Raw genomic sequence first — 20,931 nt, 5'->3', positions numbered from 1 at the left:
GAGGGCAGTGATCAGGCCATTTGTTTTTATTAGAGGAGTATTCTCATGGCTTAGTCTGTCAGCAGTGAAGGGGAGGCTTTAGAAAGTAACACCCGATTTACTTCAGGTACATTACAATGGGTGGTCCAGGTATCGACATGGCCCATGTAGGGGGAGGGGGCCTTCCTCTATTGATCCTCAAGTAGGGGGGTGGGGGGGGGCTGATGACAGATCAACTCCTTGAATGCCTACTCCATGAAATTTGCATTTGTCTAAAAGTTCACAGGTAATGTACACAAACGTAACAGTATTTATACATATTGTTTTAACAGGAAAAGATCAATAGCTGGAGTGTGTCTAATGGCACCCTATTCCAAAACCGATGGGCCCTGGTCAATCAAGTGTTGTACTATGTACCAATTTGGGACCAATACCAGGTTTTAGTTGTGTGTGGTCCTTGTGCCCTCCTCTTAACCCCTCCCCCACACAAAGCATTAAACACATTCCTCCTCTGACATGACTGCAGCACAACTCCACCTTCTCCCTCAAGGGTCTGAGAACTATTACAGACCCACCAGACATATAAAATGCAAGTCAGCTTATTTCTGTAAATAAAATTTATTTTTTATACAGGTATTTCATTTGCCCCAAGCAAAGTCAGTCAGTATATATCATAACGGATGTTGCTGTCACAAATGGAAAGTTAAAACTCTCAGAGAACAGAGAAATCATGTCAGATCTGCCCCAAAGACACTGCAGGTGATAGCCACTGAATACAGGCTCCGTCCCAAATGGAACCCAGTTCCTTATATAGGGCACTACTTTTATTAGGGCCCCATAGGGCTCTGGTCAAAAGGAGTGCACTTACATAGGGGATAAGGTGTAATTTGGGCGCACCCGAGGCGGGTCCATAATGTGAACGCACCCTTCGCCCACCTGACAGGAGACCTCTGCATTTCATACCAGGACCTGACCTGGAGGGGCTCCGTCTGGGCGCTGAGGGGTTCAGTTTCCCCCTAGGTACAGATCTAGGATCAGCTTCCTCTCCACCAATGTTAACCTTAACCATTAGTGGGAGGAAATGCAAAGCTGAGCCAAGATCATCATCTAGGGACAACTTCACCCTACACCGGCACTGAGTTGGGGTCAGCTTGCCTTAAATAAATAATACACTGAGGTGAAGTGATGAGAGGTGGACAGGTGCGTGTTGATGTTGGTGTGCAATGGGGCACGGAGGGTTAGGGGAACCAAGGGTTGAGGGCTCATTTGCGCTGGACTGTTGTGAAGGGTGAGGGCATCTGGATGGGTGGTTGGACAGGCTGGAAGGAGGTGGGAACGGGCTTCTTTCGTGTGTCTGGAGAGGGCGTCTGGATCACTGAGGGGAGGAGCTGGTTACGTTTGATGATCTGCAAGGCGAGCTGTGTGTTCCCTGAGAGAGGAGAGGGGGGGGGGGAGAAACAAAAAGAGAGGCCGAGGGAAACAGTGAGATCATACACAGCTCTTAGTAAGGTCATAAGGTCCTGACCCCTGACCTTTCTACACTGGACAGAAGTTGACTGACAGCAGTAATCTGTCATCACTGCCTTTGTGCCAGAGTGTGGCCTTCAGCATTCTACCTGGGGAATTCTAGAACTGGAATGTCAAGAGTTTGACATCAGCCCCAACACTTCCTTGGAACCCCCCAGCCCAACCTCAAACTATGCTAGAAAAGGAATAGTCAAGAAGAATCTAAGACAACTATCATAAGGGCCAGATTGGGAAACCTGAGGGCCCCACATCACCTTTGCAGGTGGGAATGAGAACCCAGAGAGGTGTAGCTGACTCACCGTTCTGCAGCTCCAGGTAGACAGCCAGTAAGATGGCTTCAGGAGGAATCTCCTTCGTGTTCACCATGGAGGCGGCCTGGGAGAAAGGAACAGGTTCACAGACATCTAAACACAGTCATGTTTGGGACAATAACACATCTGAATGGTTTCAAGAGATAAGCATCTACTGTAGATGTGTGTGTGGGCGTGTGTCTGCGAGTATGAAACGTACCTGATGCAGGCACTTGCGGGCCTTCTCGTACTCACTCCTCAGACAATAGGCACTGCCCAGGTTGAACAGCATTATGGCCCGGGCTGAGCTCACTGTGCTGGGGTAACACAGAGGAGTCTGCTTCCCTGCTGTACCAACACACAACACACCCTGTCAACAGAGGAGTCTGCTTCCCTGCTGCACCAACACACAACACACCCTGTCAACAGAGGAGTCTGCTTCCCTGCTGCACCAACACACAACACACCCTGTCAACAGAGGAGTCTGCTTCCCTGCTGTACCAACACACAACACACCCTGTCAACAGAGGAGTCTGCTTCCCTGCTGCACCAACACACAACACCCCCTGTCAACAGAGGAGTCTGCTTCCCTGCTGCACCAACACACAACACACCCTGTCAACAGAGGAGTCTGCTTCCCTGCTGCACCAACACACAACACACCCTGTCAACACATGATCACTGGATATCACCTCACACACAGATGGGGAGTCTCTACTGAGACTGCAGGGAGTGTGTTAGGTGATAAGTGTGTGTGTGTATATACTCACGTGACTCGACAGGCTCCAGATCCCCTTTATCTGGCCCTGTGAACACAAACACACTATCAAACAGTGATCCAGTCATCATGTGACTCAGACATCAAACCATCATGTGGTTAAATGGATAGGTCATTTCAGTTAGGGCAGAATACTGGTTGGGGTGCTGTGTTTTCCAGCAGACCCATCGATTGGAGCTAGAGAGGTGGGTGTGAGGACGAACCTTGGTCCTGCTCGCTGGACAACACCCCCATGGAGACATCAGTGATGTTCTCTGGGTTGAGGTGACCGATGGCCTCTGAGATGCGGTCCAGGGATATGAGGGCCTCTGCAGCATACAGGTGGCCCAGGAACCTGGAACAGAGAGACAGAGGATGCACCGTCAGACAGAATCAGATGCACCATTGACTCACTAGTACTGGGGCTTGTTCATGGGGATGTGAACATAGCTAATCGTATATACTGTCAAAAAAATAAGATATACCGTAAAACTTCAATGAACAGCCCGGGCGTTAAATCACTCAACACAACACACTTCTTAGAGACAGGCTTCTATTTGAGCCCGGCGTCTTTGTCCTTAATGCGCACAGCTTTTGCTCATTTGCATTGTTAATTGTTTAATTCCAGCATTCATTTTAATCAATTTCCTGCACTAATGTGTTATCATTTATACACGGTCAGGTTTATTTTGTCTTAGTATGCCTCTATAAAACTGTACTAGTCTCCTTTATGACTGTGCATTTTCAGCAGTTCTTACTTTTGCCACTAGAGGGTTATCGGACAATTATCTGTACTCCCAAAGTGTTGTGTTCTTGTGCTGACCAGTTCGCTAGCAGTTATTAGCGGTTTCCTACTGCCGATAAAACGGATGATTGCCATAATTGATTTATGTCACAAATCAAACATTAAACCTCGTAAACGATTAATGGTAATCTCGTAAACAGTTCATTTGCTGAAATGTCTGCTGTTGCCTGGCTATTAAATGGGACTGGTGGCTATTTGATACTGAGTTTTACAGTATGTACAGGTGCGACCAAATATATTGGCACCCCTGCACTTTCCTTAAATAATTCCCCTATTCTCAAATAAATTTGACATGACGTTTTTTTTCCCTTCATACTTTTATTGGATTTTCAACATTGCAGAACCAATTTTAGCTTTGTAAACTTAAGCCAAGATAAATTTGCAATATTAATTTAGAAAATAAAGACAAATGGCATGGACAAAATTATTGGCACCCCGGAGCAGTAACTTGCACAGCCTTTAGCCAAGATAACTGCAGACAAACACTACTGACACTTTGGCCCCCTTTTCAGCAGCAATCTGCTCTAATTCTTTCATGTTTGAGGGGTGCCCTCCACCAACTGCTGTTTTCAGATCTCACCATAGGTTATGGATGTACAAGGTGTGGTGACCAAAAGTTTATTTACATTTCAACTTATTTTAGAAGAAATACATTAACCCTCCACATTCTGGGGTGAGGAGGACAGCAGGATACCCCCCTAGTCTGTCATTAACCCTCCACATTCTGGGGTGAGGAGGACAGCAGGATACCCCCCTAGTCTGTCATTAACCCTCCACATTCTGGGGTGAGGAGGACAGCAGGATACCCCCCTAGTCTGTCATTAACCCTCCACATTCTGGGGTGAGGAGGACAGGAGGATACCCCCCTAGTCTGTCATTAACCCTCCACATTCTGTGGTGAGGAGGACAGCAGGAAACCCCCCTAGTCTGTCATTAACCCTCCACATTCTGGGGTGAGGAGGACAGCAGGATACCCTCCTAGTCTGTCATTAACCCTCCACATTCTGGGGTGAGGAGGACAGCAGGATACCCCCCTAGTCTGTCATTAACCCTCCACATTCTGGGGTGAGGAGGACAGCAGGATACCCCCCTAGTCTATTAACCCTCCACATTCTGGGGTGAGGAGGACAGCAGGATACCCCCCTAGTCTGTCATTAACCCTCCACATTCTGGGGTGAGGACAGCAGGATACCCCCCCTAGTCTGTCATTAACCCTCCACATTCTGGGGTGAGGAGGACAGCAGGATACCCCCCCTAGTCTGTCATTAACCTTCCACATTCTGGGGTGAGGAGGACAGCAGGATACCCCCCTAGTCTGTCATTAACCCTCCACATTCTGTGGTGAGTAGGACAGCAGGATACCCCCCTAGTCTGTCATTAACCCTCCACATTCTGGGGTGAGGAGGACAGCAGGATACCCCCCCTAGTCTGTCATTAACCCTCCACATTCTGGGGTGAGGAGGACAGCAGGATACCCCCCTAGTCTGTCATTAACCCTCCACATTCTGTGGTAAGGACAGCAGGATACCCCCCTAGTCTGTCATTAACCCTCCACATTCTGGGGTGAGGAGGACAGGAGGATACCCCCCTAGTCTGTCATTAACCCTCCACATTCTGTGGTGAGGAGGACAGCAGGAAACCCCCCTAGTCTGTCATTAACCCTCCACATTCTGGGGTGAGGAGGACAGCAGGATACCCTCCTAGTCTGTCATTAACCCTCCACATTCTGGGGTGAGGACAGCAGGATACCCCCCTAGTCTGTCATTAACCCTCCACATTCTGTGGTGAGGACAGCAGGATACCCCCCTAGTCTATTAACCCTCCACATTCTGTGGTGAGGAGGACAGCAGGATACCCCCCTAGTCTATTAACCCTCCACATTCTGGGGTGAGGAGGACAGCAGGATACCCCCCTAGTCTGTCATTAACCCTCCACATTCTGGGGTGAGGAGGACAGCAGGATACCCCCCTAGTCTGTCATTAACCCTCCACATTCTGTGGTAAGGACAGCAGGATACCCCCCTAGTCTGTCATTAACCCTCCACATTCTGGGGTGAGGAGGACAGCAGGATACCCCCCTAGTCTGTCATTAACCCTCCACATTCTGGGGTGAGGAGGACAGCAGGATACCCCCCTAGTCTGTCATTAACCCTCCACATTCTGGGGTGAGGAGGACAGCAGGATACCCCCCTAGTCTGTCATCAACCCTCCACATTCTGTGGTGAGGAGGACAGCAGGATACCTCCCCTAGTCTGTCATTAACCCTCCACATTCTGGGGTGAGGAGGACAGCAGGATACCCCCCCTAGTCTGTCATTAACCCTCCACATTCTGGGGTGAGGAGGACAGCAGGATACCGCCCTAGTCTGTCATTAACCCTCCACATTCTGGGGTGAGGAGAACAGCAGGATACCCCCTCTAGTCTGTCATTAACCTTCCACATTCTGGGGTGAGGAGGACAGCAGGATACCCGCCTAGTCTGTCATTAACCCTCCACATTCTGTGGTGAGGAGGACAGCAGGATACCCCCCTAGTCTGTCATTAACCCTCCACATTCTGTGGTGAGGAGGACAGCAGGATACCCTCCTAGTCTGTCATTAACCCTCCACATTCTGGGGTGAGGAGGACAGCAGGATACCCCCCTAGTCTGTCATTAACCCTCCACATTCTGGGGTGAGGAGGACAGCAGGATACCCCCTAGTCTGTCATTAACCCTCCACATTCTGGGGTGGTGAGTACAGCAGGATCCCCCCCTAGTCTGTCATTAACTCTCCACATTCTGGGGTGAAGAGGACAGCAGGATACCCCCCTAGTCTGTCATTAACCCTCCACATTCTGTGGTGAGGAGGACAGCAGGATACCCCCCTAGTCTGTCATTAACCCTCCACATTCTGGGGTGAGGAGGACAGCAGGATACCCCCCTAGTCTGTCATTAACCCTCCACATTCTGGGGTGGTGAGTACAGCAGGATACCCCCCTAGTCTATTAACCCTCCACATTCTGGGGTGGTGAGGACAGCAGGATACCCCCCTAGTCTGTCATTAACCCTCCACATTCTGGGGTGGTGAGGACAGCAGGATACCCCCCTAGTCTGTCATTAACCCTCCACATTCTGGGGTGAGGAGGACAGCGGGATACCCCCCTAGTCTATTAACCCTCCACATTCTGGGGTGGTGAGTACAGCAGGATACCCCCTAGTCTGTCATTAACCCTCCACATTCTGGGGTGGTGAGTACAGCAGGATCCCCCCCTAGTCTGTCATTAACTCTACACATTCTGGGGTGAAGAGGACAGCAGGATACCCCCCTAGTCTGTCATTAACCCTCCACATTCTGTGGTGAGGAGGACAGCAGGATACCCCCCTAGTCTGTCATTAACCCTCCACATTCTGGGGTGAGGAGGACAGCAGGATACCCCCCTAGTCTGTCATTAACCCTCCACATTCTGGGGTGGTGAGTACAGCAGGATACCCCCCTAGTCTGTCATTAACCCTCCACATTCTGGGGTGGTGAGGACAGCAGGATACCCCCCTAGTCTGTCATTAACCCTCCACATTCTGGGGTGAGGAGGACAGCAGGATACCCCCCTAGTCTGTCATTAACCCTCCACATTCTGGGGTGAGAACAGCAGGATACCCCCCTAGTCTGTCATTAACCCTCCACATTCTGGGGTGAGGAGGACAGCAGGATACCCCCCCTAGTCTGTCATTAACCTTCCACATTCTGGGGTGAGGAGGACAGCAGGATACCCCCCTAGTCTGTCATTAACCCTCCACATTCTGTGGTGAGTAGGACAGCAGGATACCCCCCTAGTCTGTCATTAACCCTCCACATTCTGGGGTGAGGAGGACAGCAGGAAACCCCCCCTAGTCTGTCATTAACCCTCCACATTCTGGGGTGAGGAGGACAGCAGGATACCCCCCTAGTCTGTCATTAACCCTCCACATTCTGTGGTAAGGACAGCAGGATACCCCCCTAGTCTGTCATTAACCCTCCACATTCTGGGGTGAGGAGGACAGCAGGATACCCCCCTAGTCTGTCATTAACCCTCCACATTCTGGGGTGAGGAGGACAGCAGGATACCCCCCTAGTCTGTCATTAACCCTCCACATTCTGTGGTGAGGAGGACAGCAGGATACCCCCCTAGTCTGTCATTAACCCTCCACATTCTGGGGTGAGGAGGACAGCAGGATACCCCACTAGTCTATTAACCCTCCACATTCTGGGGTGAGGAGGACAGCAGGATACCCCCCTAGTCTGTCATTAACCCTCCATATTCTGTGGTGAGGACAGCAGGATACCCCCCTAGTCTGTCATTAACCCTCCACATTCTGGGGTGAGGAGGACAGCAGGATACCCCCCCTAGTCTGTCATTAACCCTCCACATTCTGGGGTGAGGAGGACAGCAGGATACCCCCCTAGTCTGTCATTAACCCTCCACATTCTGTGGTGAGTAGGACAGCAGGATACCCCCCTAGTCTGTCATTAACCCTCCACATTCTGGGGTGAGGAGGACAGCAGGATACCCCCCCTAGTCTGTCATTAACCCTCCACATTCTGGGGTGAGGAGGACAGCAGGATACCCCCCTAGTCTGTCATCAACCCTCCACATTCTGTGGTGAGGAGGACAGCAGGATACCTCCCCTAGTCTGTCATTAACCCTCCACATTCTGTGGTGAGGAGGACAGCAGGAAACCCCCCTAGTCTGTCATTAACCCTCCACATTCTGGGGTGAGGAGGACAGCAGGATACCCTCCTAGTCTGTCATTAACCCTCCACATTCTGTGGTGAGGAGGACAGCAGGAAACCCCCCTAGTCTGTCATTAACCCTCCACATTCTGGGGTGAGGAGGACAGCAGGATACCCTCCTAGTCTGTCATTAACCCTCCACATTCTGGGGTGAGGAGGACAGCAGGATACCCCCCTAGTCTGTCATTAACCCTCCACATTCTGGGGTGAGGAGGACAGCAGGATACCCCCCTAGTCTGTCATTAACCCTCCACATTCTGGGGTGAGGAGGACAGCAGGATACCCCCCTAGTCTGTCATTAACCCTCCACATTCTGTGGTAAGGACAGCAGGATACCCCCCTAGTCTGTCATTAACCCTCCACATTCTGGGGTGAGGAGGACAGCAGGATACCCCCCTAGTCTGTCATCAACCCTCCACATTCTGTGGTGAGGAGGACAGCAGGATACCTCCCCTAGTCTGTCATTAACCCTCCACATTCTGGGGTGAGGAGAACAGCAGGATACCCCCTCTAGTCTGTCATTAACCTTCCACATTCTGGGGTGAGGAGGACAGCAGGATACCCCCCTAGTCTGTCATTAACCCTCCACATTCTGTGGTGAGGAGGACAGCAGGATACCCCCCTAGTCTGTCATTAACCCTCCACATTCTGTGGTGAGGAGGACAGCAGGATACCCTCCTAGTCTGTCATTAACCCTCCACATTCTGGGGTGAGGAGGACAGCAGGATACCCCCCTAGTCTGTCATTAACTCTCCACATTCTGGGGTGAAGAGGACAGCAGGATACCCCCTAGTCTGTCATTAACCCTCCACATTCTGGGGTGGTGAGTACAGCAGGATCCCCCCCTAGTCTGTCATTAACTCTCCACATTCTGGGGTGAAGAGGACAGCAGGATACCCCCCTAGTCTGTCATTAACCCTCCACATTCTGTGGTGAGGAGGACAGCAGGATACCCCCCTAGTCTGTCATTAACCCTCCACATTCTGGGGTGAGGAGGACAGCAGGATACCCCCCTAGTCTGTCATTAACCCTCCACATTCTGGGGTGAGTGAGTACAGCAGGATACCCCCCTAGTCTGTCATTAACCCTCCACATTCTGGGGTGAGTGAGGACAGCAGGATACCCCCCTAGTCTGTCATTAACCCTCCACATTCTGGGGTGGTGAGGACAGCAGGATACCCCCCTAGTCTGTCATTAACCCTCCACATTCTGGGGTGAGGAGGACAGCGGGATACCCCCCTAGTCTGTCATTAACCCTCCACATTCTGGGGTGGTGAGTACAGCAGGATACCCCCTAGTCTGTCATTAACCCTCCACATTCTGGGGTGGTGAGTACAGCAGGATCCCCCCCTAGTCTGTCATTAACTCTCCACATTCTGGGGTGAGGAGGACAGCAGGATACCCCCCTAGTCTGTCATTAACCCTCCACATTCTGGGGTGAGGAGGACAGCAGGATACCCCCCTAGTCTGTCATTAACCCTCCACATTCTGGGGTGAGGAGGACAGCAGGATACCCCCCTAGTCTGTCATTAACCCTCCACATTCTGGGGTGGTGAGTACAGCAGGATACCCCCCTAGTCTATTAACCCTCCACATTCTGGGGTGGTGAGGACAGCAGGATACCCCCCTAGTCTGTCATTAACCCTCCACATTCTGGGGTGGGGAGGACAGCAGGATACCCCCCTAGTCTGTCATTAACCCTCCACATTCTGGGGTGAGGAGGACAGCGGGATACCCCCCTAGTCTATTAACCCTCCACATTCTGGGGTGGTGAGTACAGCAGGATACCCCCCTAGTCTGTCATTAACTCTCCACATTCTGGGGTGAGGAGGACAGCGGGATACCCCCCTAGTCTGTCATTAACCCGCCACATTCTGTGGTGAGGACAGCAAAATGACCGCCCCCAAATCTGAAATTAACCCTCCACATTCTGTGGTGAGGACAGCAGGATACCACCCTAGTCTGTCATTAACCCTCCACATTCTGGGGTGAAGAGGACAGCAGGATACCCCCCTAGTCTGTCATTAACCCTCCACATTCTGGGGTGAGGAGGACAGCAGTGCAGTCCAAGGAAGGAGGAGGGACTGACGGGAAGTCTGTGGTCATGAAGTCATGAAGTATTCTGAAGAGTCAAGAGGTTTGCTCGGGCCACAGTACCATTACCAGACGGTGAGTCATGTTAAGTGCCGTAAGCTTTGGGGGAGGGGGGGTAAGTCATATGGAGGTTAATGAAGTGATAACAAGAGGTGCATGCGTAGCGGGAAGGAGGGGGGAGAGGAAGAAACAGAAAGAGGTGTTGAGAGGGGTAAGGGGGAGTGAGGATGAAAGGGAAAAGGGGATAGAGGAATGAAGTCCATCTGGTGTAAGAGTTTATCTGAGTGGGGAAAGAGAGAGAGAGAGAGAGAGAGATGGATAGAGAGAGAGAGGGATGGAGAGAGAGAGAGAGGGATGGATAGAGAGAGAGAGAGGGATGGATAGAGAGAGAGAGAGGGATGGATAGAGAGAGAGAGAGGGATGGATAGAGAGAGAGAGATGGATAGAGGTCTTACTTGAGTGATCCAGACAGCTTGGTCTGGTGAAGGAGCTTCTCTGCATGGTTCAGGGCCATCAGGTTGTCTCCTAACACCAGGGCCACGTAGGCACTGCAGGCCAGAAGGGAACACCTAGAGAGACAACACCACATAGGAGGACCCAGTCAGCACAGACAGGACAACACAACAGATCACACCAACCCTGCACTAGGAAACATAGTGGGTTGCATAACATTCAGATGTGGGGGAAATTAATACTAATTAAACAATTCATTCAGTTCATTCAATTATTTTTCTTGGTTAAAGAAAAGTGCAGACGGAGAGAGTCTGGACTGTAGTGGTCGTGTCCCTCCCAGGCCTCTCACTGGTTGGCAACAGAACACTCAGGTATTCCAGGAAATAAACCCAAGTAGTTGACGGGGCTGCTGGTAAACTTTCCCTGTGGGGTCAGCCCTTCATTCAGCACATCCTCCCCAACTCTACCCCCTCCCCAACTCTACCGCCTCCACACCCCCTCCCTCTACCCCCTCCCCCACCCTCTACCCCCTCCTAATGAGAAGTGGAAGGAAGGAGGGCAAGCTTTGTCCAACTAGTCCAGAGAACAGAGACCCAGGGCAACAGAGACCCAGGAGGAGACAGGGAGGGGAGAGAGGATTATTAACTGACTGGGGGGAGACAGGAAGGGGAGAGAGGATTATTAACTGACTGGGGGGAGACAGAAAGGTCTGGGTAGAGAGGATTATTAACTGACTGGGGGGAGACAGGAAGGGGAGAGAGGATTATTAACTGACTGGGGGGAGACAGGAAGGGGAGAGAGGATTATTAACTGACTGGGGGGAGACAGGAAGGGGAGAGAGGATTATTAACTGACTGGGGGGAGACAGGAAGGGGAGAGAGGATTATTAACTGACTGGGGGGAGACAGGAAGGGGAGAGAGGATTATTAACTGACTGGGGGGAGACAGGAAGGGGAGAGAGGATTATTAACTGACTGGGGGGAGACAGGGAGGGGAGAGAGGATTATTAACTGACTGGGGGAGACAGGGAGGGGAGAGAGGATTATTAACTGACTGGGGGGAGACAGGGAGGGGAGAGAGGATTATTAACTGACTGGGGGGAGACAGGGAGGGGAGAGAGGATTATTAACTGACTGGGGGGAGACAGGGAGGGGAGAGAGGATTATTAACTGACTGGGGGGAGACAGGGAGGGGAGAGAGGATTATTAACTGACTGGGGAGAGACAGGGAGGGGAGAGAGGATTATTAACTGACTGGGGGGAGACAGGGAGTGGAGAGAGGATTATTAACTGACTGGGGGGAGACAGGAAGGGGAGAGAGGATTATTAACTGACTGGGGGGAGACAGGAAGGGGAGAGAGGATTATTAACTGACTGGGGGGAGACAGAAAGGGGAGAGAGGATTATTAACTGACTGGGGGGGAGACAGGAAGGGGAGAGAGGATTATTAACTGACTGGGGGGAGACAGGGAGGGGAGAGAGGATTATTAACTGACTGGGGGGAGACAGGAAGGGGAGAGAGGATTATTAACTGACTGGGGGGAGACAGGAAGGGGAGAGAGGATTATTAACTGACTGGGGGGAGACAGAAAGGGGAGAGAGGATTATTAACTGACTGGGGGGAGACAGGAAGGGGAGAGAGGATTATTAACTGACTGGGGGAGACAGGAAGGGAGACAGGGGAGACAGGGAGGGAGACAGAAAGGTCTGGGTAGAGAGGTCTCTCTTACCTGAGGTTTTCAACCTCCTGTTTCCTCAGAGGTGAAGACGGTGCTGCAGAAAGGAACTTGTCTCCTTCTTGACCCTTCCCACTGTCAAACCAACGATAAGGAAGTCGGGGAAATGGAAAGAAACATACTTCCTGTAAAGTTCTTCTTCTATAAGAGGACATGGAGAGCTGAATCCTTGTTAATAGTCTATAATCTTAAACACAGTGCTGAACAAAAATAGATTTGACAAGGCATGTTTTAGCAACGAGCCAATCTCAGGGTGAGATGAGACACTGACCTGCAGGCGTCGCTGTTCTCTGAGCCGCTCTCTGTGCTGCCTGACTGGCTGGGTGTCTTGGAGCCGTTCTCTGCCTTGTTCTCCTGCTGCTGGTGATCAGGGAGGAGGACCAGGCCGTTCCTCAGACAGATCGCTGCAAACTCCATACTGGCCACCGGAATGGCTGCAGACTGCCCATCACTACACACACCCACATTTAGGAGAGGAAAGAGTAAACCATCAGGTTAATGGAGATATAGTAATGATCAACATATTGAGTTGTCTCAGAGTACCCTCTAATTTCAGCAATCACTACCACGTAAACAAATGTTTTAGCGCCATCTCCAGGACAGTACTGGTTAGGTCCATAGGGAGAGGGAAAACTGACCTGTAGATTGTGTTCTGGGTGGACTGTGACGCCAGGATGATCTTGCGATGGTAGCCCTGCCCAACGATGGCCTGAACGATACCTTTTTTACTCGGAAGACCCTTGTTGTCTTGTTCTAAGCTCTGGAAAAATAACAAAATGCAAAATTTGAATGTTGTTAAGTTTTATTTCACTGTAAAAAAAAAAGTGTGTGTGTGTTTGTGTTTTTTTGAATCACAACTCACACCCTTGTTGGCAGCAATGCAGCACTCAGCCAACCGTAACCAGAGGCCAGGGTTAGAGTGGTACACCTGCACAGCATCCATCAGACAGTCGAAGGCGGCCAGGGGCCGGCCGATGTGCAGCAGCTGGATCCCACAGTTATACAGCAGCTCATAACGCTTGTTGGCTAGAAGCGCACACATGGGGATGCCCGAGAACTGCTTAGCTGGAAGGACAGAGACAACAGAGCTAGTCGGCGTACAACAACAAAGCTAGTCGGCGTACAATGACAGGAAAAACATGTAGGACCAGTTTCCCGGACACAGATTAAACTAGTCCTGCACTAGGATACCATTTTGATGTCAGAATCTGCATTTAACATACTTTTAAGTCCAAGAAGAAACTGTCCTGTGGCTTTGAATAGCATTAAACCCAGTTTATGTTGACTCACATTGCCCGTTACCCGTCGCCCCGCCGTCCCCCAGCTGTGCACACGTGTGGTCGTTCTCCTGCAGAGCCTTTTTGAAGTAGAATATGCCTAGGTTGTGTTTCCCCATGGCAAAGTGTATGCAACCCAGATTGTTCCAGAACATACAGCGCACACATTCACCTGATGGTAGAAACAAACAAGACAGAACATTTAGTGGAAGTTAACTTTCATATAGGGCAGTGGTTCCCAAACTTTTTATAGTCCCGTACCCCTTCAAACATTCAACCTCCAGCTGCGTACCCCCTCTAGCACCAGGGTCAGCGCACTCTCAAATGTTGTTTTTTGCCATCATTGTAACCCTGCCACACACACACTATACAATACATTTATTAAACATAAGAATGAGTGTGAGTTGTCACAACGCGGCTCGTGGGAAGTGACAAAGAGCTCTTATAGGACCAAGGCACAATTAAAATCAATAATTTAGCTTTTTATTTAGCTTTCTTAAATATAAACTTAATTTGTTAATCGAAAATTGTGAAAAACTCACCACAAGTTAATGAGAAGGGTGTGCTTGAAAGGATGGACATAATTCTGCAATGTTGGGTTGTATTGGAGAGAGTCTGTCTTAAATAATTTTCCATACACAGTCTGTGACTGTATTTAGTTTCATGCTAGTGAGGGCCGAGAATCCACTCTCACATAGGTACGTGGTTGCAAAGGGCATCAGTGTCTTAACAGCATGATTTGCCAAGGCAAGAAACTCTGAGTGCAGCCCAATCCAGAAATCTGGCAATGGCTTCTGATTAAATTCAATTTTCACAGAACCGCTTGTTGCAATTTCGATTAGGCTCTCTTGCTCAGATATTGGTAAGTGGACTGGAGGCAGGACATGAAAGGGATAACAAATCCAATTGTTTGTGTCGTCCATTTTAGGATAGTACCTGTGTAATTGCGCACCCAACTCAGGTGCTTCGCTATTTCACATTTGACATTGTCTGTAAGCTTGAGTTCATTTACACAAAAAAACAAACATACAATGATGGAAGACCTGTGTGTTGTCCTTGTTAATGCAAACAGAGAAGAGCTCTTCTTAATCATATTCTCAATTTTGTCCCACACATTGAATATAGTTGCGTAGTCCCTGTAATCCCTCCTAGATTCAGATCATTCAGCCTAGAAAAAACATCACCCAGATAGGCCAGTCGTGTGAGAAACTCGTCATCATGCAAGCGGTCAGACAAGTGAAAATTATGGTCAGTAATGAAGTTTAAGCTTGTCTCTCAATTCAAAAAAACGTGTCAATACTTTGCCCCTTGATAACCAGCGCACTTCTGTATGTTGTAAAAGCGTTACATGGTCGCTGCCCATATCATTGCATAATGCAGAAAATACACGAGAGTTCAAGGGCCTTGCTTTAACAAAGTTAACCATTTTCACTGTAGTGTCCAAAACGTCTTTCAAGCTGTCAGGCATTCCCTTGGCAGCAAGAGCCTCTCGGTGGATGCTGCAGTGTACCCAAGTGGCGTCGGGAGCAAATGCTTGCACGCGCGTTACCACTCCACTATGTCTCCCTGTCATGGCGTTTGCACCATCAGTACCGATACCAACACATCTTGACCACCAAAGTCCATTTGATGTCACAAAGCTGTCCAGTACTTTAAAAATATCCTCTCCTGTTGTCCTGTGGTTTGGAGAAGAGGATGTCTTCCTTAATTGACCGCCCATAGACGTAACGGACATATACCAGGAGCTGTGCCAGGCCCGCCACGTCTGTTGACTCATCCAGCTGTAATGCATAGAATTCACTGGCTTATATAAGAAGCAGTAATTGTTGCAAAACATGTTCTGCCATGTCACTGATGCGGTGTGAAACAGTGTTGTTTGATGAAGACATTGTCTGTATAGTTTTGGGGGCCTTTTCCACCAGTATTGTCCCAGATATATCTGTGGCCGTAGGAAGAATTAAGTCATCCACAATAGTATGGGGCTTGCCTGTCCTAGCCACTCAGTAGCTCACCATATAAGAAGCTTCTAGCCCCTTCTTATTAATGGTATCTGTTGCTTTTTTACATGTCTTACTACTCAAAAGTAGTCTTTATTCTCGCTCAAAAAACTCCCGTGGCTTATTTTCCAAATTGTCATGTTTCGTTTCTAAATGTCTGCGCATGGGTGAAGGTTTCCCACGAGAGAGTAACGGTTAATGTGATTAGATGTTAATTATTTGACAAGGCTACCTGTATTTGACATTGTGTTGTTATTTCGCTGAACACTAGATGGTTTAATTTTATTTCTGTCATTGAAACGAGGCTACTCAGATGAGAAAAAGACCCTCACCCAAATGTATAGACCCATTGGAAAAAATAAAAGTACTGTTTACATTTGTAATTTAAAAAAAATGTGGATCAGATTTTTATTTGGGGTACCCCCGAACATTGCGTGCCCCAGTTTGGGAATACCTGATATAGGTAATACTCAATTGTGCTCTGTCGCTGACAGGACAGTCTGAAACCCTTTTCACACCATCTAGACAACCTGATCCATATAGTCCTGAATCGGATATACAGTAATCCCTCGTTTATCGCGGGGGTTACGTTCCGAAAATGACCCGCGATAAGTGAAATCCGCGAAATAGAAAACTTTTTTTTTTTTTTACAATTAGCAACTATTACATGTATACAAATACAGTGACTCACGTGTAGGCCGTTTCGTCGACATTATGGGTTTAGGAGATGTTCGAAATTACAAGATAATTTGGCCAACTTAATGTAAATTTGCCAAGCTGTTTTATGTACGTACACATAACTGCACGAGACGACAAAATGATAGCACAATTCGTAGCATGTTTTGATACAAGAAGCGGGAGTGAGTTTTTAGCGAATCAGAATGCAGAGCACAATGCACCAAAAAAAAAAAAAAAATGCATTATGAAAATCCGCGAAATAGCGAATCCGCGATAAGTGAACCGCGAAGTGGCGAGGGATCACTGTATACTTTTACATGGTCTTTTCCAGCACGGTCCAACAACTATGTTGGATGTATAACCAGGTAAGCAGGGGTCTAAACGTACCTGTTTTGATGGCCCCCGGGTGCTCTGCGATGTTGGAGCTGTTTAAGAGCTTCACTGCTTTGCGGTAGTTTCCTCTCAGGTACTCAAAGTTACTCTTGAGGAAGAGTGAGGAAGCAGACTAGTGGGAGATGAAGGAAACACAGGTTGGCATAGAAACATTAACATTCTAGTCATTTAGCAGATGCTCTCATCCAAAACGATTTTCAATCAGTGCATTCGACTGAAACAGGGAAAGGTAGGAAGGGGATGTTTGGGAGAGAGCAGGTTTAGTAAGGCAGTTTAATAACCTGGTTCCAAATCGTTTCGTGCCGTCTTGCCAACTCCTATGGTCATTGTCACGCCATTGACCATAGGAGTTGGTAAGACAGCACAAACAGACCTGGAACCAGGCTAGTTTAGTAATGGGTTTAGCAACGCAAACATCATGACTCACATTCCCTGCTGTGTTCATCACAGACTTGATCTCCCTCTTGCATGCCTTTGATGACTTCATCTGAATGTACGCTCGCACTTTGTACTGTGGACGACAAGAACGACAAGTGTGAAACAAAAGCAGCAATACAAAAGCTGCTTTCCCGTCTTCATTTCTTCCACCTCAGGAAAAGGATTGGTGTTAAACGTACCTGGTGCATTTTGGATTTTGCAGCTTCGATCATGCCAATGAACTCTGCCTTCTGGTTCCGACCATCTTTGTTGGCGCTGTTGACACTCTGCAATACCAAGATAGACACCAACGTTTGAAAATAACCACATTGCATTAAGAAAATATAGACTTCAAATGTCTTCTCATCTCATAGTAAGTGAAGTTTAAAACCATTAGTAAAATAGCCTGCACTCAGATGTAACTAGCGTAACTGCATAACCTCAGTAAGATAAAAAATGTTGGCAGGCAAAAATGACGTGGACATCCAAAGTAGGAGTGTGTTGTGTTTGGTTCTAAAGGCACCTTTACACTGACCCAACATTGACCAACGCTCCAACATTTGCCAACAACCGCCAAATCACATCTATCCAATTCTGTGTTTGTTGGTCAATGTTGTGTCAGTGTGTAAGCGCCTGAAGTATATTTTAGTAACCTGTCCTCCAGTAAGCTCCCTGAGATTATCCTGAATGAGGTCTGCTGCCTCCACTACCAGGTCCCTGTGAATGTAGAACTTGCACTGTGCCTGAAATATTACCTGGACATGACAGACAACCTCAATGTAAGTACACACGCAGCAGCACATCTTTGCCGTCAACACAAGAACCTTACAAATGCCACTAACAATAACATATCTGCTTAGGAAGAACAGTCCTTTCTCTAAGAGGTGGAAAATAACATTCAACATACATGAGCACAGTAACAAACATCAGCACATCATGGGTCAAAGTCAGAAACATGACACCTGAGAATGGTGCATGCTAGCACACCCCTCTTTAGAGGGACACGTACCTCCCCTTTGCTGTTCTTGTTGTTTCCCTGTACAGACAGTTTCTCCAGCACAGCAAGGAGATGGAGGGCCTTCTCTGGCTGGTACGTTAGCAGGTACAGATCCACCAGCAAGAAGCAGACCGCCAGAGCAAACTTCTCTTCTAGGACAAATAACACCATCAAGCCATGCTAAACTGTTGGGCTGCAAAGGCCGATTCATCAGGAACATTGCCAGTTGCTGTGACTAAGTGTGTGCGTGTACTGTGTAGTCATGCAATACATTTAAATGTTTGTGTTCTCTGACAAGTACTTATAGTCTGACAAATATGAATGTCCATATAAAAACACCAAAACCTACCAAACGGCTCCAGAAACTGGTACAGCCTCTCTCCAATAGCAATAGCTTCGGAGTACTGTCTCATGTGGTAGTGGATGATAGCTTGATTGTAGTAGAGCAGACTGTTTTCTACATCATCCAAACCATCAATATCCTCCATTGAAGTGTGAACCTTGATAGACGACAAAAAATGCATGAATGTTAAGGATTTGCCAACTTAATGACTGAACTATTGTGTGCATCTGTGAATATATTGATCAAGAATCAAGACATTTAAAACAGGAATCAACGATACCAGAATATGTTTAACATTTATTTGGCGTATCATTGAGAGACTGGATAAAAGGTTTCAACGTTAGTCACCTGGTTTTTCATTGCAATAAGAGTCTGCTTCAGGGTGCATGTGGTGGTTTGGCCGCTCTTGTAGAATTCAGCTATTGCTTTATTCAAAGCAATCTTGTAGTCCTCCTTGTTCAACTCTTGCAGCTTCCCAAGGTGTTTCAAAGATTCCTCATAGTTTCCGGCCTGTGAGTAAACAAATTAAAATCAACAAATGTAACAAAAAAACTTGTGAATAGTTGCATCAACAAATGTAAACAAACATTGTAAATCAGATAGGTTTGACAGATGGAGTTGTAGCCAAGTTGGCCAACTCCCTTGGATTGCACAATTTGCAGCAAACTGTTGAGGGTAAATAAATGCGACGTTACCGTAAACGCCTCCAACGCATTTGCAGCTATTGCTTTTTCTTGGTCTGAAATCCCAGGGGAAGAAGTGTTATCATGCTTGACTTCAATAAATAAAAACAATATACAGCCCATTTAGCTAGCTAATAATGGCAACTGTTTGCTGCCAAGCCATAACATAATGTTAAAACAAGTTAGTTAACGTAAGCTAGCTAGGTCCAAATTCTGGTGGGCGTGTGTTGACAGTTAGCGTTCATGACACGCTAGTCAAGATTGTTGACATGACAAGTTTGGGAACTAGCTAGCTAGTGCATAGTTAGTCGAGTGTGCCAATGTTGGTCACACGTGACACAATTAACAACTAACTAGCTAGCCGACTAAATAGTTGTTTATTGGCATGTTTAGTTAGTAAATATCAATTTATAGCTAGTTAGCTACCAACGCATCTAGCGCAAGGACACTGGAAGGATAGCTAGCGAGCAACACTGACGTTTGCTAATATTAGCTAGCAAACAACCGATGGTTGGTTAAATGTAAAGCCCATGTAAATGCTAGTGGATTAAAACTAGTGTTTGTACTAGCTAGCTATCCGTATATAGTTAGCAGGATAGAAATAACCGAGTTAGCATACCACTTTAGTTAACACATATTAGCAAGCTAGTCACTCCCCACCTGTGTTGTTATCTGCCATTTTGGGGATCTCGTGCTTTAATTGATGGAAATGCCCCAGCCAGAAGGTTTACTAAGATAAATATTGGGACAAAACGATTCGTTTACTATGTTAGCTAGCCAAGATGATAAATTTAAGTACTCAGCTCGTTCGTAACTAGAACAAGATATCCGAAATCTGACCGCTCTCAAATGCTTTTTTTCCAGTGTTCCGCCATTGAAATGACGCTGAAGTAAACAAATCTGAAAGAAGGGCAGCTCGTGACGCAGATGCCATTCAACACAGATAAATAGTACCATCTATCGGTATGGAGGGAAAATGCAAGAAAAGTGCATCTACACAAAGCCTGGTCCCCATCCCATACATCAAATAATGTGGTCACTCTCACTGTAAAATCAAATATTACCGGGTAATCAGAAGACAAATTTGATCTGCACAACTTAATAAAAACCCAAAGCTAATCAAATATTTTTCATCAGTTTTCAATAACTCGCACCCCTAACTTATCTCCACATGGTGGCAGTAAATTATCATTATTGATACATGATGATGCCCTGCAGACTGGTAAGTAAGAAAGTCAGAAAAGCAAAAATAAAATATAAAGTAGGCCTGATCGTTGCATTGCTTCGCTTCAAAATCATGCATATTTGACACCTGTTCAAATATGATGTAAAATGTTGTTTACAAAATTATGTTTTCTCACTATAAAAGGGCTGCACTATACTGTCGTGAAGCTCCAAGGAGGACAATATAACTAACAAAGTAAACCAATTGTGTACTGCAGGCTAATAATGAAAATCAATTAAGCATCGTTACAGAATCTCTCTCTCTCCATCTCTCTCTGTCTCATCAAAAAGAAAGTTAATAAAAAACGCTAATGGCTTTTTAATTGTATTTCACTCAGGCAATTCCACACAGTCTGTGGTTCTTTGAGTAAAGGAACCAGAGTAAGATCGGTTATTTGGCAAAGTCAAAAAGAAACAGAAGATGCTGAAAGATGTTTGAAACCCAGTGGCAGTTCCTGCTCTCAATAGTGAAGACTCGAAGGAGAGACTTGGCAAGAACAGCTCAAATATGCAAAGGGAAACGACAGTCCATCATT

General features: G+C 47.5%; 1 protein-coding gene across 4 annotated transcripts; it reads right to left on the bottom strand.

Annotated features, from left to right (window-relative positions):
• Positions 1-581: 581 nt before the first annotated feature.
• Positions 582-20,064, bottom strand: cnot10 (CCR4-NOT transcription complex, subunit 10). Of its 4 annotated transcripts, none has more exons than XM_071396234.1 (19): positions 19,832-20,063; positions 19,184-19,227; positions 18,837-18,998; positions 18,495-18,645; positions 18,158-18,297; positions 17,349-17,435; positions 17,159-17,242; positions 16,726-16,843; positions 13,677-13,835; positions 13,249-13,451; positions 13,025-13,146; positions 12,658-12,837; positions 12,381-12,461; positions 10,654-10,767; positions 2,778-2,908; positions 2,567-2,602; positions 2,017-2,144; positions 1,806-1,881; positions 582-1,408 (listed from the first exon to the last, which is right to left on the bottom strand). In XM_071396234.1, the coding sequence occupies exons 1-19, from the start codon at positions 19,848-19,850 to the stop codon at positions 1,242-1,244; spliced, it is 2,202 nt and encodes a 733-aa protein (XP_071252335.1). In that variant the 5' UTR covers positions 19,851-20,063; the 3' UTR covers positions 582-1,241. The 4 variants fall into 4 exon arrangements, with proteins under 4 accessions (XP_071252335.1, XP_071252337.1, XP_071252336.1 ...); XM_071396236.1 differs by having other exon boundaries at positions 2,017-2,141; XM_071396235.1 differs by having other exon boundaries at positions 18,158-18,294.
• Positions 20,065-20,931: the final 867 nt, after the last annotated feature.

The sequence above is a fragment of the Salvelinus alpinus genome, chromosome 4, assembly GCF_045679555.1.
Source record: "Salvelinus alpinus chromosome 4, SLU_Salpinus.1, whole genome shotgun sequence".
NCBI classification, from domain to species: Eukaryota; Metazoa; Chordata; class Actinopteri; order Salmoniformes; family Salmonidae; genus Salvelinus; species Salvelinus alpinus.
This window is presented reverse-complemented; position numbering and strand designations above follow the sequence as displayed.

Coding starts and splice junctions, on each gene's coding strand:
- cnot10 (XM_071396234.1), bottom strand. Junction 17,436..18,157: donor ACAAGAACAGCAAAGGGGAG/GTACGTGTCCCT, acceptor TTGGTATTGCAG/AGTGTCAACAGCGCCAACAA. Junction 2,603..2,777: donor GTCCAGCGAGCAGGACCAAG/GTTCGTCCTCAC, acceptor TTGTGTTCACAG/GGCCAGATAAAGGGGATCTG.